This window comes from Hevea brasiliensis, chromosome 9, assembly GCF_030052815.1.
Source record: "Hevea brasiliensis isolate MT/VB/25A 57/8 chromosome 9, ASM3005281v1, whole genome shotgun sequence".
Taxonomy (NCBI): Eukaryota; Viridiplantae; Streptophyta; class Magnoliopsida; order Malpighiales; family Euphorbiaceae; genus Hevea; species Hevea brasiliensis.
This window is the reverse complement of record NC_079501.1, coordinates 86,766,355-86,784,047: the sequence shown is the minus strand read 5'-3', so window position 1 is coordinate 86,784,047 and position 17,693 is coordinate 86,766,355. Positions and strand designations below refer to the sequence as shown.

Sequence of the window (17,693 nt, the reverse complement as noted above, 5' to 3'; positions counted from 1 at the left end):
TCATGCAAGATTTATTTTTATCTATTTGATTTCAATGATAAACAACATATTAAAACTCTTTTAATATGTTTTTGGATCTGTATTTGCCATTTAAGATTTTAGAATTAATCAGATTAATTTTAGAACCCTAGATTAGATCAAGAACAAATACACTAACCTCTTTATATACTGCAGCGTATTTGTACCTTTGGGATGCGTCTTTAGGACACCAGATGTTGTCCCTCTAGCTTGTCCACATCAAGTTCACCTATGACAGCCCTTTGAATAGCTTCTAAAGTTTTTTCTATGAATTAAAAAATCAAGTTTTGCCTTTTAAGATATTAAAGATGTAAACAGGACACTAGAAACAATTTTTAGTATTTTTAATTCAAGAGATTGTTTGTTAATCTCTTAGAATTGATGAGAGATGAAGAAGAAGAGAGAATGGGAGCCTCAAGGGTGGCGGCACAAATGGGAGGCAGCAACTGGTTGTGATTTTTCTTTTCATAACAACACTTCTATAGCTAGGTCACCACTTAAAACCCTTGCCACATGTCACCTTCTGATTGGCTCTAGGTTTAATTGACCCAATCACATTGTGCTAAGTGTCAAACCTATATTTAATCTTAATTTCAATCATCTTACATTATTAAAAGACATTTGGCAAGCTTATGTGTAATGCCATGTGTCACCATCTCATGGTGCCACATGTTACCCTGCGAAATGACCAAAATGCCCCTGTGTCTTAATTTTGAGTTCTCAACCCAAAATAATTATTTCTTTTCTTCTAATCAATTTATATCAAATATAAATCAATTAATTAATCTTTATTAATTAATTTCTCATTAATTAAATTCATATTTAAACACTTTAAATATAAATTTAACTTATACTATACATCCAATAATCTAGATTTGGTTTCAAGTCATGCTAGAGACTTTGCAATCTAATTGCAAAATAAACCTATTTAATTAATCAATTAAACTCTTTAATTAATTAATTAAATCATATTTAATTTGGTGATTACTTGTGTATGTGTGTGACTTACTAGGCTCATCACTAATTGGCAATGAGATATGATATCAACTCTTAATATCATCAGAACTCTTTCTTACCATAAATGATTTCTCTAAACCATTTTATGCATCTCATAGACCATGGTTAACACCTAGCATAGCATGCCATGGCCACTCAATTAGTAATAAGGTTTACCTTAAATGAACTTATAATCATATGTTATCATGCACTAGAATCTCTCTGTTACAAAATCCCAATTCAAGCTGGAGTCATGATTTATGTCAAACCCCATTTGCTATGAATATTATGTTCTCTTTTAACTCCACTTCTTGATTAAAAGATTTTTCTCATCAGAAACTCTTTTATGATTAAATCTATCTATCCTGGCCAGGAACTTGAAATATCAAGAATAATTAAATGAACATAGGATTTTATCCCTATTTACTTAGAGGAACAGATTCCATCTTGATCAACACCTACCTCCATATATAACTAGTAGGAGCCAACACATGCCCATATACCCATACACAGTACAAGTATGAAAGCAGTATCAAACTCAAACCACCTATATACAAGATAACTGTGCTATCTCAGGTCTAAAGATTATATGCACTTATATGATTTATGATAATACATTGACAAGAGTAAACTCCATGTGCTTGTCATAAGTGTCACTGGTTCGACCTACTTATCATATATTAGTGCCTATCATGTTTGTCATATGGCATGAGACTCACCATTTCATCTTATTTATATCTCATATAAATAACTTGGTAACAAATATGAATACAATCTTTCTGGATAAGTCATGTCCTTATTCTTATTGTGAAGTATCCTCGATTGTGAAGCTATTTATGATACTTTGTGCTAGAAATACTGTCACTCATATTCTTAACAGCTTAAGAATAGAATTTCTAACAAATATCAATGGACCTTTTCTATTACACATAAATATATTATGTAAATGGAAAAGTGAAAATGCCTTTTATTAATAAAAGATGTACAAGATACATACTAAATGATATGCTCTAGGGCATACTGCTAACACCTTCTTCATAGAGACACCGAGCTCCTCTCTCACTAGAGCACAATACCCGTCGCCTAGTACAATGAGTATGTAGGGAGCTCACTTAGAGTCACACCCTTGCGCTAGTGACCCCGGGATGGTGGAGAGCTTTACACCAAACTATAGCAACTAGCTGGGCCCAATTGTGCTCACCAATGGCCAACTAGTCACATCCCCTAAAAAGCATTTGGGATGAAGTGGAACCTGACAAGAGGAGACATCAATATGTCCCAGTTTTCATACTCCCCTATACTTTTCCATGTTTATAAAAGTATCTGCCAAACTTCTCTTTCTCATCAATTTTACCCTTTAGCCATCTCATAGGCCTACAGCTTGGCTGGGTTTGGCCAATCTTCGCGGGGTAGCAAGCTGTCTCCCTTACATTATGGGAGTTCGAGATCAGGGTGAAGATTTATTTATCGGAGAACGAGACAGAACGAGTTTTTCTACAGCAAAATTTTTAATTTTATTTATTAAAAAATAAAATAAAATTAAATATATAAGTTTTAAATATTATTTTAATAATAAATTTATATTTTTTATTAAAATTATAGTATTTAAATATATAAATATAAATTATTTTTTAATAAAAAATAATAATATATTATTATACGAAACGAGTTATTAGTAGATGAGTACAGAGAAACCGTTGAATTGATCGATTCGACTAATTTAAATAAATTTAAAGTGAAATTAGTGATTTTATATATTTAAATATTAATTATAATTTAAAAATAATTATAAACTGATTCTTTCGGTTTGAATTTTGAATTGACATAGTAATAATTCGTTAATAATTATAGTTCATAGAGATCATATAACATTAACATTTATATTTAAATATTATATATAAAAGGATGAAATTTTAATTTATGTTACGCCTCATTTGACATTGAATTTTAGGTAAAAAAATGCATTTTAAATAAAATATTATTTTAGACAATATAAAAAATTAACTCAAAAAAATATATTTTTTTATTTTTATATTTTAAATAATTCAAATTAATACACTTTTTTCATAGAAAATGTGAAAAAAAAATCCCATAAAAGGGAAATAAGACAATTATATATAAAAAAAAATCAATTCCACATAAAAAAAACTCCACAAAGTGAGAGAAATAAAAGAAAATGATGATCTGTCAAGAACGAAAAGACAAGCGCTTCACTGTTTAATATTATAAATTTTAAATTTAATTCAGGAGTATAAAGTTTATAGAATTATATTTAGTTTAATTTATTAAAATTAATTTCAAATTTTAAATAATTATGTATTATATTATTTATAAATGACTGAGAAGTAATTAACATATTTAATAAAAAAATAATTTATAAATATATTTATTATTAAAATTATTAAAAAATATATTAAATAAAATATATTATAAAATTTTAAAAATTAAATAAAAATAAAATAATAAAATATTTAATTAAATTAAATTATTAGGTATCAAAAGCGAAAATTATATATATATATATAAGAGTGTTTAATTTTCCTTTTTTTTTTTAATTACTGCAAACTCTTTAAATTTATCAAAATCAAAATATATTATTGGATTTTTATATTTACCTATACACGTGGTTACAAACAAAAGCCGATCAATTTTTTTTTTTTTTAAAGATAAGGTCAAATTGAGTTATGGCCAAATGAGGATAAAATCTAATTATTTTTTTATAATTTTAATAGAGGTTAATTAAATTTTAAGTTAAATAAATTTTTATATTTTTTAATAAAATTAAATAAGTTTATGTTTAATATTCATTTTGGAGAAGACCTGCCTCCTAACTTCAAAAGCCTTCTAATTCGATCCTTGATTATTAAATCCTATTTTCCGCGGCGTTGGCAAACTATCTGTGGGTTGCAGTTTCTGTTGGTATTGCGTTTGATTAGCCCAATGGAGTACTTACCTGATGAAGTGGGAGATTTGGTTCACCTCAAGTATTTATACTTGAACTGCAAAGATATGAAGACGCTTCCACGTACTATAGCTAATCTTCAAAAGCTACAAACGTTGCATCTAGTTCATTGTTCAAAGCTATTCCAAGTACCTGTAGAAATTTATAATATTAAACAGCTTCGGCACCTTTTGTTTGCCGATTTGTTCGGATATAGTGATGGAATTAGAGTTCCAAGAGGTATTGGTACATTGGCAAATCTTCACACTTGCACTGGTATCTGTTCTGGTGCTGGCATTCCTGGTGAATTGAGTAGTTTGACCCAACTACGAAAACTTGATGTTCACGAAGTGTCTGATGATCATGCTGGTGAGCTATTTGCATCCATCATAAAACTGGAAAACCTTGTTTTCCTGTCACTAACTGCAGAACCACCCTGGTCGGTCACACTTCTACCTGAATTGGAACCATTTTCTCCTCCACCTCATCTTCAAAAGCTTATTTTACGCGGTGGTCTAGTTGAAATGCCTAATTGGCTTCCCTCTGTTGAAAACCTAACCATTCTAGAACTAAGGCATTCCAATCTCTTGGAGGAGCCATCTTCAGTTCTTCAATATCTTCCCAAATTAAAACATCTTACACTTTGGGAAGCCTACAAAGCAAAGCTCATTGGTAAAGAGTTTTGCGATGGAGGTGGATTTCCGGAGCTGAAAGCTTTGAAAATTGCTTCAAAGAATCTAGTGGAGTGGACGAAAATTGTAAATGGTGCTTTTCCAAGTTTGAGGTACCTTGGATTTTATGGTTGTAGGAAGTTGAGGTTCTTGCCTGAAGGATTACAGAATATTTCTACGATTCAAGAGTTGTTTGTGGGTGCTTTGCATTCTGACCTTGCAAGGAGATTGAATGGTAAAGAAAATTACAAGATCGAACATATTTCAAAATTTCATTGGCGCTCGGAAATTTTCTGAGGAAGTCACTAGAAGAAGCAAGATTTATTATTTACTTGTTTGACACTACGATTCTCTAGTGCCCCATCAATACAGATAAAAATATCCATATTTAAGGATTTAAGACGATAGAAAATAATAGTATTTTCTTTGTAAAATCTTTAAAGATTAAGGATGATGGAATTGCTGCTATTTTTTTGGTTTTGGATTATCAGGTGTGCAAGTGATCAAAGGTTATAGTGGTTGTAACGATTTTTTTTTTTTGTAACAATTTATTTTTATATATTTTCTTAATAATGTTAAAAGAATTCAATATCTTCTATTCAAATTGTTAAAAAAGATTTAATGTGTTCACATGTAAAAATATAAATTTAATGCAACATTATAGCGATACGAGAGTTTAACAGTCAAAACCTAACAATGCATACGTTGATCTCTTAATTTAATATATCAATTTCGCATCATTCTTTCTCGCCATCAGAGTCATGAAATTCAACAGATTCAGAATCAAAATCCTCACTTGGAGATTTCTGCCTCACCTATGTGTGTGTGTTGTTGACAAATGATGAAATTAATTCCGCCATTCAGCAAGTAGTTCCACCCAATCTTAGGCACAAATAATTAAATTATTAAAATTGAAAGGTGTAATGATAAGTGGCTTTCACACAATCGCTATTCTAAAAAGCTCCAATTATTTATATTGCTATACACGAGCAGAATATAGTAAGAGGAGAGAACAAGACTACCTATACAAGAAATTAAGGAGAAAGGGAAGGTGAGAAGAGACAAAATGAAGTTTTTCTCTCTATCAGTTACAGCAGTGTTGGTGTTGATTCTGTTGAACACAAGCCCTTGCAGAGCTAGCGTTCCAAACAGGATGGATGGCAACCACTTCTCCATAGGGGATAGCATGAACTTTGATATCAAAACAGAGAATCGAAAGAGAAACTGTATTTCTCATTATCTTGAATGAACTTTGCAAGAGTTTATACACAGAACAAATCTTGTAAGAGAAGCTGACTAGAGTCAAACAAAATACTGCTCACATGAGCTGTCAATGAACATAGAAGATGCTAGACAACAACTTGACTAATGTTTTGGCGAGAACAAACCAGCTCTCAATTATACCAATATCCCCGCACGGCCCCCAACCACCCCCTCCCCCCCTCTCTTCTCTGTCGCCCCTCTCTGGCCGCACCCGCCGCGCCCTCCCCCCCCCCCCCCCCCCCCCAAAGTTGAATCATAGGGAAGGTCCACAAGACCCAACTTGGGTACTAACGAATGATGGGAAGCAACAAGTAAAGGCTTTATAAACACATCTGCAAGTTGCTGAACAGAAGAAACATGAGAAAGGCAAAATAAAACCACGCTGCAATTGTTCCCTAACCAAGTGACAATCAATGTCCAAATGCTTAGTCCTTTCATGAAAAACAGGGTTATTAGCTATATGAATAGCTGCTTAATTATTACACTTCAAGGAGAGAGGAAGCTAAACAATGACCTGCAAATCACAAAGAATATAAGAAATCCATAACAATTCACAAACAGTAGTAGCCATACTATGGTATTCAGCTTCAGCAGAACTTTTAGAAACAGTGTTCTGCTTCTTTGTTTTCCAACTAATCATAGCATCTCCAAGAAAAATGCAAACCCCGTGACTTGCGAGAAAATACACAACCCCAATCTACATCACAAAATGTGCTGAGCTTAAGATCAGAATGCACAAGGAAATAAAGTCCCTTGGAAGGACAAGATTTGAGATAAAGAAGCAAATGTAATGCTGCATCCCAATGGGGCTTCCTAGCAGCGGCCATGAACGTCAAATGTTGCACAGAGTAAGTAATATCAGGCCTGGTGATGTTCACACATAAAAGTCTCCCAATAAGTCTTCAAAACTTATCAGGATCTGCCAATAACTCTCCATCATCTGGTGCTAAGTGAAGACCCTTATGAAGAGGCATAGACACTGCTTTAGCTGCTGTCATGCCAGTGTCCTTCAAAACATCTAAGATAAATTTCCTTCGGCTGATAAAGGTACCAGTTTCTGATTGAACTACCCCCAAACCAAGGAAATATTTCATGAAACCAAGTTCTTTGACAGTGAATTTATCATGCAGGGCAGATTTGACTTTGTCAATGGCCTGTGAATTGTTTCCAGTTATGATAACACCATCTAAATAGATTAAAAGAGCTAGAAAAGCATCTGAATCTATTCGGCTAAAGAGACAATGATCATGTACTGATTGTTGAAAACCCAAAGAATGCAAAAAGGAAGTAAACTCAAGGTTCCATTGTCAGGAAGCACGTTTTAAACCATAACGGGACAGTTTCAGCAAACAGACCCGCCCTGGTAATGCCTTGGTACCCATCTGGTGGCCTCATATACACTTCCTCATCCAAGTAACCATGCAAAAAAGCATTATTAATGTCTAACTGATATAGAGGCCATTTCTAAACAGTTGTGAGGGCAATAAAAATTCTAACGGTGACTATTTTAGCCATAGAACTAAATCGCTCCTTAAAATCAAGTCCCTCTATCTGATTGTACCCTTTAGCAACTAAGCGGGCCTTATATCTATCAACCTCTCCATCTGGTTTGTATTTGACTTTAAAAACCCACTTTGAACCTATGACCTTCTTCCCTTTAGGTAACTCACAAAGTTCCCAAATATCATTTTTCTCCAAAGCCTACAATTCTTGATTCATAGCGTCAATCCAATTGCTGTCAGTTATTGCTTGAAGATAATTAACAGGCTCTTGAATGTTAGATACTGAAGTAACAAATGCATAATGGCTAGGAGAGAATATAAAAGAAGGTGTACCTGGTGAGGAATAGAAGACTGCCGCAGAGGTAGTAGCATGAGAAAGAGAGGCAACAACAAAATCTTTCAACCATGAAGGTTGCTGATGAAGTCTAGTACTTCTTCTTAATGGTGGTGGGGCTGGAGCAAGAGAAAGAGACAATTGGGGTGTTAATGATGTAGGTTGGGGAGGTTCAGGTATGGGTTTGGACAAAGATTTAGAAGGATGAAGTGCAGGAACGGGCGTAGAGAGGAGAGTGACGGTATGGTGTGATGTAGATGAAGAAATAGGAACAGGAAGAACTGGGGTGGAAGACTCAACAGAAGATAATGGTGTATCATTAAAAGGAAAACTTGTCTTAAAGAAAATTACATCCCTGCTTACAAACACTTTATTGGTTTGCAAATCCATGACTTTATAGCCCTTTTGTGTAGGTGGATACCCAAGAAACAGATACTTATGTGATCTATCATCAAACTTGTCTCTATGTGGGTGAAGGTTAACAGCAAAACAGAGGCAACCAAACACTCTTAAATGGTCATAAGTGGGTGGTTTGTGAAATAACAATTCATAAGGAGTTTTCCAAGAAAGTAATTTGGTGCACAATCTGTTGATAAGGTATGTAGCAGTTAAAATACACTCAGACCAGAATCTTTTTGGTAAAATGGGCTTGCAATCTCAAAGCTCTAGCAATATCCAAGAGATGTCTATGTTTTCGCTCAACTACGCCATTCTGTTGAGGGGTATAAGGACAACTTTTTTTATGAATGATGCCCCTAGACTGAAACAATTGTAAACACTGATGATTCACAAACTCCCTCCCATTATCTGTCCTTACTATTTTCACTTTGACATTGAACTAGGTTTCCACATGATTGAGAAACATTGCAAGAACATAGCTACATTGGTCTTTATGTTTAATCATGTAAGTCGAAGTGGCTCTTAACTTGTCATCTACAATAGTCACAAAGTATCTATCTCCAGAAACACAAGGTGTGGCATAAGGGCCCCATAGGTCAACATGTAACAATTCCAAAGGGTATTGTGTTTTTATCTCACTATCAGGAAAAGGAATTCTGGCTTGTTTAGCTAAAGGACATTTATAATGGAAATCAATGTGAAGTTTGAAGGGCTAAATGTGTTGTAATTTCTGAAGTGATGAATGTCATAATCTAGCATGAAGTATAGCAAAATCTAAAGTTTAAGCAAAATTGAACAACTGAAAATTCTCTTTATTAATACTCACACTAGAGAAGCTGGTATTTACAGAGTTCAAAGCAAGGGAATCAAGCAAATGTTTTACTTTTGAATGATAAAACTGAATGGTGGATGAAAGAAAACTAGACTTATCCAGAATGTAAAGTCCTTCATGCTCTTTCCCAATGGCTACCACTGCTTTAGTCTTCTGGTCCTGAAATAGCCAACAGAAAGGGTAAAACAGTAAGGGTAAATTTGTGGTTTTAAGAAGCTTGGTAACCAAAAGTAAATTCAATTTAAATGAAGGAACTAAGAGCACACTGTATAGAGAAAGGTTATTATGCAAGTAAACAGTGCCTGTTTGGTTAATTTCAGTAACTTGGCCATTAGGTAAACAAATGGATATTGGTGTGTGAGTGAAAGCAAGGTTATGTAACAAATGTGGATTTGGTGTCATATAATCTGAAGCTCCAGTATCAATAATCCAAGATTCTGATCCTACCATTCCAGCATAACAAACCAATTTGGGATTGAATTTACCAGCAAAACTTGTGGAACTCATCATGGACTGATGGTCTGAAGGTATTGATGCGACATTCATGGCTATGGACTTCCCTTTGGCCATTCTTTGCATTTCCATTTGTAAACTCTCCAGCTTATACTAAGATCTTCATATTTGCTCATCTCAGTAAAATAACCTTTATCCCAAGGTGAATCAGAAACAAAATGGTCAGCAGATTGCACTTTACTTTCAACTTGTGCAACTATTTTGTTCTGTTGATGTGAACTCTGATTCTTGTTTTTAGCTTTAAACCACTCCGGATACCCAATCAATTTGAAACAACCAGCCCTAGTATGCCCATCCATATTGCAGTAATTACAATGACCTTTTCTAGGATCATACTTCTTAAAATCTTTTCGAGTTCCTTGTGATTTCACAACTAGAGCTGTTGCATCTACAGTTTTAGCAATATTCAATTGAACCTCTCTAGGAGTTTCAATCCGCAAAACCATAGAATAGGCTTTGATTACACTTGGTAAGGGATCATGAAGGAGGATTTGGCTTCTTACCTGATCATAGGCACCATTAAGCCCCATAAGAAATTGCATCAACTTATCACAGTTATCCACCTCTGTTGAAATCTTCACAGATCCACATGTACATGACAGAATTACTCTAATATTTTCCAGTTCATACCAAAGTTCCTTCAATTTTGTATAATAACTGGTAATGGATAATCCATCTTGCATCAGTAATGATATCCTTCTCTTGATCTGATATATCATTGGCCCGTTACTCCCACCGAACCTCTCTGAAATTTCATCCCATAGCTCCTTCAAGGACGTCGCATAGAGAAATCCCCCAACCAGATCCTTTGTAATAGAGTTCCACAACCAGGATGCGACCATGTAGTCACACCCCTTCCATCTTTCAAACCCCTCAGATCCTTCCTCTGGAGCTTCAATTTTGGCATTAACAAAACCTAATTTGTTTTTGGCACCAAGAACAATCTTCATTGCCCTACTTCACGATCTGTAATTCTTCCTTGTTAATTGCGCTGAAACAAGGACCATCCTTGGGTGATCCGAGCTTTGCAATACAAATTGATCATCAATTGTTTCATGATTCTTTAATGATTCCTCGAAGAAATTCATAATGCTTTGATCTCTTGCTGCATTACTCTCCTTCATCTTCAAATTTCACTTTCAATGGCTAACAGAAACACGCAATCGATTCTACAAGCTACTGTACCCACTTTGATAACATATGAACTTTGATATCCAAACAGAGAATTGAAAGAGAAACTGTATTTCTCATTATCTTGAATGAACTGTACAAGAGTTTACATACAGAACAAATCTTATAGGAGAAGCTAACTAGAGTCAACAAAATAAGGGTCACATAAGCTGTCAATGAACATAAAAGATGCTAACAATAACTTAACTAATCTTTTGACAGGAACAAACAAACTCTCAATTATACCAATAGATAGCAACATGGAGATTGAGTTCATGGTGGACTCCGAGTTTAGCAGAATGCTTGCTGCTGCTACAGTTTATACTAAGCCTTTAAGCAGAGGAGCAGTTTTTCCTTGCGGGAGAGGAAATAACTATTGCCTCACACAAAAAAAATGTTAATAAGTGCTGTGAGGTATGCGACCGGACTTGCAATCGCTTTAAGTAGCTTTTTTTGCTAGCACAGCCATGCCCCATGCTTCAACTGTCTTTCTCTGCAGGTGGAATATTTGTGTTTATAAATAAAATTATCTTCTTCTAGTTTTGTTCTATTCGTATCAGAACTGCATACGTGAAATCTTTGGCTTTGAGGTAATACTCTTCATTTTTCTTTTTTATAAAGGGAAGTATCATTTAATCAATAAAATAGTCATAGTATATATTTATAATTAATAATATTGATATCAAAAATTATTGTTTAATAAAATAAGATAAATCTCTTAAAATATTATCTAGATATCTTCTGCATTACTTTCTGAATTATTTTGATCTCTCAGCATTTATTTTGATATAGTTGTCCATCACAGTTATCATAATATTTTGACAGATCATGTTTATTAGACAAAATTGATCAACAATAATTCAAAACAACCAGACAATTTTTCATAGAAAATGTTAAAAACAATCATAAAGGGAAATAAGATAATTATATGTAGAAATCAATTCCACATTAAAAACAAAACGGCAAAACTTTAGAAAATGAGAGAAATAAAAGAAAATGCAAATCTGTCAAGTATGAATTTGAGTTTATTAATAATACATAATGAAAAAAAAATAAGCGCCATTGCTAATTAATAGTAAAAATTTCAAATTTAAAGAGTCTATAAAGGAAAAAAATAAAGAAAAAGAGAGAGTCATTAATTTTATTTTCTTTCTTTGAATTACTGCAAATTCATTAAATTTATCAAAATCAATATATATATATATATTTTTCACTGGATTTTTATGTAGTTTCGATCCCACAGGGGTGAGAGAGTGTAAATGGCAATTATCCCTTTGGTTTCTCCTTTTTTATCTCTGTTTTCTTTTTCTCTTATGACTATTTTGACTTGGAATTGCAGAGGTGCAACCAGTGCCAGCATTAATTGATCTCTTAAGTTATATATCTAGAGACACAATCCGGCAGTTGTCATTATTTTTGAACCTCGAATCAGTGGTATGATGGCTAACCGAGTGATTAAAAAGACTAGGTTTTCTTTCTCTCAACATGTGGAGGCATCAGGAGGAATCTAGGTTTTGTGGAAAAAGGGCTGTTCAGTGCAAGTGCTGGCTCATCACAGACGGTATATTCATATGAAAATTTATGAAGCCAATAGTTTTCTCATGAATTTTACTATGGTGTACAGTTGCCCGAGTGCTTTTATTAGGGCTCTTTTGTGGCCATCTTTAAATAGTGTGGCTTCTAATGTTGTTGGTCCGTGGGCTCTTATGGGGGACTGGAACGCTCTCCTTAGGGCTGAAGATAAGAAAGGAGGCTCTCCTAATCGTTCGAGTCTCTATCGTTTATTTTTCAGCAGTAGATACTAACTTCCAGTTTGATGGAGATTCCTTTCAGGGGGTCCTTTTTTCACTTGGACTCGGGGTAGAATGATGGAGCGTTTGGATTGGACTATTGGTAATAGGGATTGGAGACCCAATTACCCTGATGGTTATGTACTGCACTTACCTAAGATGCTTTGGCCTCTACTTTTATTGCCGAATGGTGTTCGACATTTGCAATTCCAGGATCATCTGTTTCACTTCCAGGCTACCTGGATGACGCAAGATAAATTAGGGATATGGTCCGTGATAACTGGAGGCCAAACTCCTCTTTTATGTCAGCAGTGAGCCATTTTACAAACAGGATGAAACTTTGGAATAGGTCTGTCTTTAGGAACATTTTTCATCGTAAAAATTGTATTTTGAGTCACCTGAGTGGTGTTCAAAGAAGTCTGAACTATGGACCGACGTCATTCCTGGTGGAAAAAGATTTAATGCAAGAGCTAGAGGTTCTCTCTCATCAGGAGAAACTGGTATGGTACCAGAAGTCTCTGAGTGAATTTATTAAATGGGGAGATCGCAACACCTGCTATTTTCACCTTAAGACAATTAATCAAGGGCAACAAAATTGGATTCTTCATCTTAAGAAAGCTAAAAGTATTTGGGTGCATGATCAAGCGGAATTACGAAATATGGCAATGAAGTTTTAGAAACGTCTCTATTCTAAGGATGCGGCAGTGGCACCAGCTTATCCTATTAAGGGTTGTTTTTCTAATCTAGGTGAGGATGCTCTAATTGGATTAAGTTCGCCACTTTCTTCAGTTGAGGTTCACAAGGCTCTTTTTGGCATGCAACCTTGGAAGGCCCCTAGATTGGATGGTTTTCATACAAGTTTCCATCAACGGTATTGGGATATTATCAGTGATGCTATATGTTCAGAAGTGTGTCGGGTTATTGGTGGGGTTGATATTGATAGTGTTATGGCTTACTTTGCACAATTTGATTCCCAAAGTCCCTCATTCGGACTCTCCGTCCCAGTTTCATCCCATTAGCCTTTGCTTTGTGGCTGATAAGATAATCACTAAGGTCCTGGCTAATCGGTTGAAAGTCATCTTGCCTTGTTTGATGAGCCTGACTCAGATAGGTTTTATTGCAAGACAACATATTACTAACAATATAGTTATTGCTTATTTCAAAAAAAAAAAAAAACAATGTAGTTATTGCTCTGGAATTAATTCATCATATGAGAGCGAAGACTGGGAGGAGAGATTCTATGGCAATTAAAGTGGAATTGGAAAAGCCCATAGTTATCAAAGGCTCAAGGCGCACCAAGGCGCCAAGGTGTCTTGGAGCCTAGGCGCAAGGCGCAGGCGCTCGCCCGAGAGAGCCAAGCCGCAAAAATAAAAAATATATATTAAAAATAAAAAAAATTATAATTATGCTATCACACCTCAAATAACATAAAACTATATAATAATAACTAACAAATATGCAAGTAATAATTAGTTTATAATCCAAAAGAGATAAAAATAAACTACTAAAAGTTAAAAACACTAATAAATTACTAAAAATTAAAGTTTAATAAACTAGTAAACTACTAAATGTTCAATCCACATCAATAGAAATATCAAAATCCTCTTCATTTTCTTCATCTTCTTCATCATCTTCATTATCCTCCTCATACTCATCTTCCAAATCAACATCTTCATCATCATCATTTTCTTCCTCGTCTTCAAGAAGTGAAGAAGTGATGAAAAGAAAAAAATGAAAAATTGCAGCTGCTGTAACAGTGCAGAAACCAGAACAGAGAGAGTATGACATTGGCAGCAAAAAAAAAGATGCAGAAGAAAAAAGTGTAGTGCAGAAACAGTGCAGGAACAGTGCAGAAAAGAGAGAGAGAGAGAGAGAGAGAGCATGGCAGCCAAAAAAATGCAGAAAAAGAAAATGCCGTGCAGAAACAGTGCAGGAACACTGCAGGAGAGAGAGAGAGAGAGAGAGAGAGAGAGAGAGCATGGCAGTCCAAAAAAAAAAAAAGAGAAGCAGAAAAAGAATACCCAACACAGGAAAGGGAGAGAGAGGGAGAGAGAGAGATAGAGAGAGAGAGAGAGCATGACATTGGCAGCAAAAAAAAAAAAAAAAAAGGAAACACTGAAACAAAAAGAAAAAAATGCAGCACAGGGGAAGAGAACAGAGGAGAGCGAGAAGAAGAAGAAGAAGAAGAAGAAGAAGAATAAGAAAATAATAAGAAAAAATACATGCCAGGTTTGTTTGATCTCTCCCTTCACTCCTCTTCTTCTTCTTCTTCTTCTTCTTCTTTTCCTCTTCTTTTTTCCTTTTGTCTTTGTCTTTGCCTGGACAAACTTAAAAAAAAAAATCCTAGCAGCCTAGCGCCTTGCCTCATTGAGGCGCGCCTCGGTGCGCCTCAGTGAGGTGGTGCGCCTTGGCTGTCCCGAGGCGCCTGGGGCTGCGCCTAGTGCGCGCGCCTGAGATAACAATGGAAAAGCCTATGATCGTCTTCGGTGGGACTTTTTAAGAGAGTCTTTGATGGAGGCTGGGCTTCCGATATCCTTTTTTAGTTGTATTATGAAGTGCACTACCTCCTGTTCAATGCGGATTCTATTGAATGGGGGTATGACTAAAGCTTTTAGCCCATCTAGAAGTGTGAGATAGGGCGACCCATTATCGCCATATCTGTTTGTTTTCTGCATGAAAAGGTTGGCTCGTGGTATTCAGCAAGCGATGGATAATGGTTGCTGGAAGCCCTTAAAGTTGTGTTGAAATGGTCCTCTTCTTTCACATTTATTTTTGGCGAACGATCTCATTCTTTTCGCTAAGCCTCTTCGAAACAAGCTACAGTTATTCAGGGGGTGCTTGATGAACTTTGTAAATGTTCGAGGCAAAAGGAGAATGTATCTTAAACTAAAGTCTATTTTTCAAAGAATGTTACAATTCAAACCAGAAGGATTTTAGGGGAATTACTAGGCTTCTCAATATCTAGTGACCTTGGGACTTATTTGGAATTGGGAGTTCCTTTACTTCACTTACAAGTGTGCCGAGCCACTTGTCAATATGTTCTTGATCGGGTTCAGAAACGATTGTCTGGGTGGAATGCATCTCATTTATCTTTGGCTGGTCGAATTACTTTAGCACAGTCTGCTTTAACTGCCATGCTGACATTTACTATGCAAACTGTGAAACTTTCGTCTTATATTTGAGATGAAATTGAGAAGGCTTGCCCAAAATTTGTTGGGGGTTCGCTGGATGGTAATAGAAAGATTGCCTTAGTTCCATGGCAGGATGCTCAGAAGCCAAAGGATGAAGGTGGTTTGGGCATTAGAGATATTCATCTTCTCAACCAATCCTTTATTTTAAAAATGTGTTGGGGTTTGGTTTCAAATCCAAAGTCTTTCTGGGTTCGTGTTCTTCGCTCCAAATACAAAGTTAGTCATGATTTGGTTCCAGATGAATTAGGAAGACGAAGTGGTTCTATGTTGTGGCGTGCAATGCATGACAGTTGTGAATGAATACACAAAATCTTGCAAGCTATTTTTATCTGTGCTATAATGGTGTCTGATGGTTTAAGGCCTTCTGATGTGTTTGCTGAAGACGTATGTTATACCGGCTTAGTTCACAAAGAAAAATATTATATGGTAATTAAACTTATGATGCGATGTCTATATTTCGTCTGAATTTAGTCAATTACTTTGTAAATAGTTTAATAAAACTATATATAGTTTTTAAAATGGATTTGCGTAGATATTTCATGAGATTTTTTGTTGTAATTTTTGCTTTATGAATTTAGTGCAACCGAGGCTTGTTGGTACGGTTCCTTGACACCAAGTTTTAACAGTGGATACGTTGTAGATGGTGTTCATACTGTTTAAAATATGGGGCTAGTTGTGGTGCTGTTTTCATGTTTGATGAAATTTATTAATTCTAATTTTGATTAATTCCTACATTTAATTACTTATCTTCTTCAAATTTTTATTTAATTTGATTCGGTTTTGGTCTAAAACTTGCAGCACCAAAGTGACTACAAATCTCAATCACAATAACCAGACATATTTTGTTCTTTGTTGCAGGGCCGTCATGGCCATAGCCAACCACAATATGGGCAAAGATATTTTAAAACTTCACAAAAATGTAAATAAACTAAAAAATTAAAAAAATATATATTAAAACACGAAGAAACAATAAGAAATTAAATAAAATTCTTTTCCTAATTCTTTAATTGGAATCTAAAATTTTACAAAAATTTAATTCAATATAATTGATTTCCTTTTTATTAATTCTTTGATTGGAATGAAAGAATTCAATTCTTTTTAATATTTTTAAAAAATTCATTTTCCAAAAAATATAAGTCAAGTATGATTGAGTGAAAATTCATTTAAATTCTTTTTTTTTTTAATTTAAGAGGGGAAATGATGGTATGAATTTATTTTAATTTAAAATGAAATTTCTTAAAAAAAAAAAAACTAAAATCAGAAATTGATGTAACTTTAAAAAAAAAAATCATCGCTTCATATATAATAATTATGAAAAAATATTACATACTTTCAATATGATAGACTTTTAATTTATAAAATGAAAATTATTTTCAAAATTTATTTTATTTTAAATTATTAAAAATGGTATATTATAAAATTAATAGAAAATTATATAAAAAAATTAAATTATGAATATGCAAAATAAGAACAATAACGTGTAACACACTTTACAAAATAATTAATATATTATAAATAGATGGATTGTAATATTAGAATTATAATTATATTTAAATTATATAAAAATAATTATAAGAGAATTCATATATAAGAAGGATAATCGCTAACAGTAAATCAGTAATTATAATAAAATTAAAATTTTAATTTATATTATTTATATTAAGTAGTATTTATAATTTTTATTCGTATATAAATTAATCATCTCATTTGAACATATATAATATTTTTATTTTATATAAAAGAAATTAATATCTTCTCTTTAAAACGTTAAAAAAAATTGGATGTAAAAAATGGGAGGTTTCAAAGTTTGAGATTGACTCACAGGAGGTTTTCTTTGCGATTGTTTCCTTTGAAGATAATTGGTCTGAGCATGGCACAGTCATAAAGGATTGCAGGGCATTGTTACAGCAGGATTGTAATCTGTCCTTGCAGTGGGTAATGGCAGAGCTCATTGCTTGGCTAGAGCTGCACTGTCTCATGCGAGCAAGCACCAGCTGCAATGTTGTTCCAAGTTTTCTTGCTTCTGTGTTACAAGCTGATTAATGATTAATAAAGCTCTGATTTTCCCTAAAA

The 17,693-nt window shown here is 34.1% G+C and overlaps 3 protein-coding genes across 5 annotated transcripts in view; 1 reads left to right on the top strand and 2 right to left on the bottom strand.

Moving 5' to 3' along the window:
- Nucleotides 1-17,693, bottom strand: part of LOC110643300 (uncharacterized) — a 79,909-nt gene that overhangs the window by 46,365 nt on the left and 15,851 nt on the right. The gene's annotated exons all lie outside the window — the stretch shown is intronic.
- On the top strand, nucleotides 3,808-5,224 carry LOC131182937 (disease resistance protein RPM1-like). The gene has a single exon (XM_058152456.1). It carries the CDS (start codon nucleotides 3,808-3,810, stop codon nucleotides 4,921-4,923), a length of 1,116 nt encoding a protein of 371 aa, XP_058008439.1. The 3' UTR covers nucleotides 4,924-5,224.
- On the bottom strand, nucleotides 6,306-17,642 carry LOC110644811 (uncharacterized). Of its 3 annotated transcripts, XR_009151408.1 has the most exons (4): nucleotides 17,443-17,642; nucleotides 9,442-10,733; nucleotides 8,951-9,115; nucleotides 6,306-7,043 (listed from the first exon to the last, which is right to left on the bottom strand). XR_009151408.1 is itself a non-coding variant. In XM_058153879.1 (2 exons), the coding sequence occupies exon 2, from the start codon at nucleotides 10,417-10,419 to the stop codon at nucleotides 9,505-9,507; it is 915 nt and encodes a 304-aa protein (XP_058009862.1). In that variant the 5' UTR covers nucleotides 10,420-10,733; nucleotides 17,443-17,642; the 3' UTR covers nucleotides 8,916-9,504. The 3 variants fall into 3 exon arrangements, 1 of the variants encoding a protein (XP_058009862.1); XR_009151407.1 differs by lacking the exon at nucleotides 6,306-7,043 and having other exon boundaries at nucleotides 8,916-9,115; XM_058153879.1 differs by lacking the exon at nucleotides 6,306-7,043 and having other exon boundaries at nucleotides 8,916-10,733.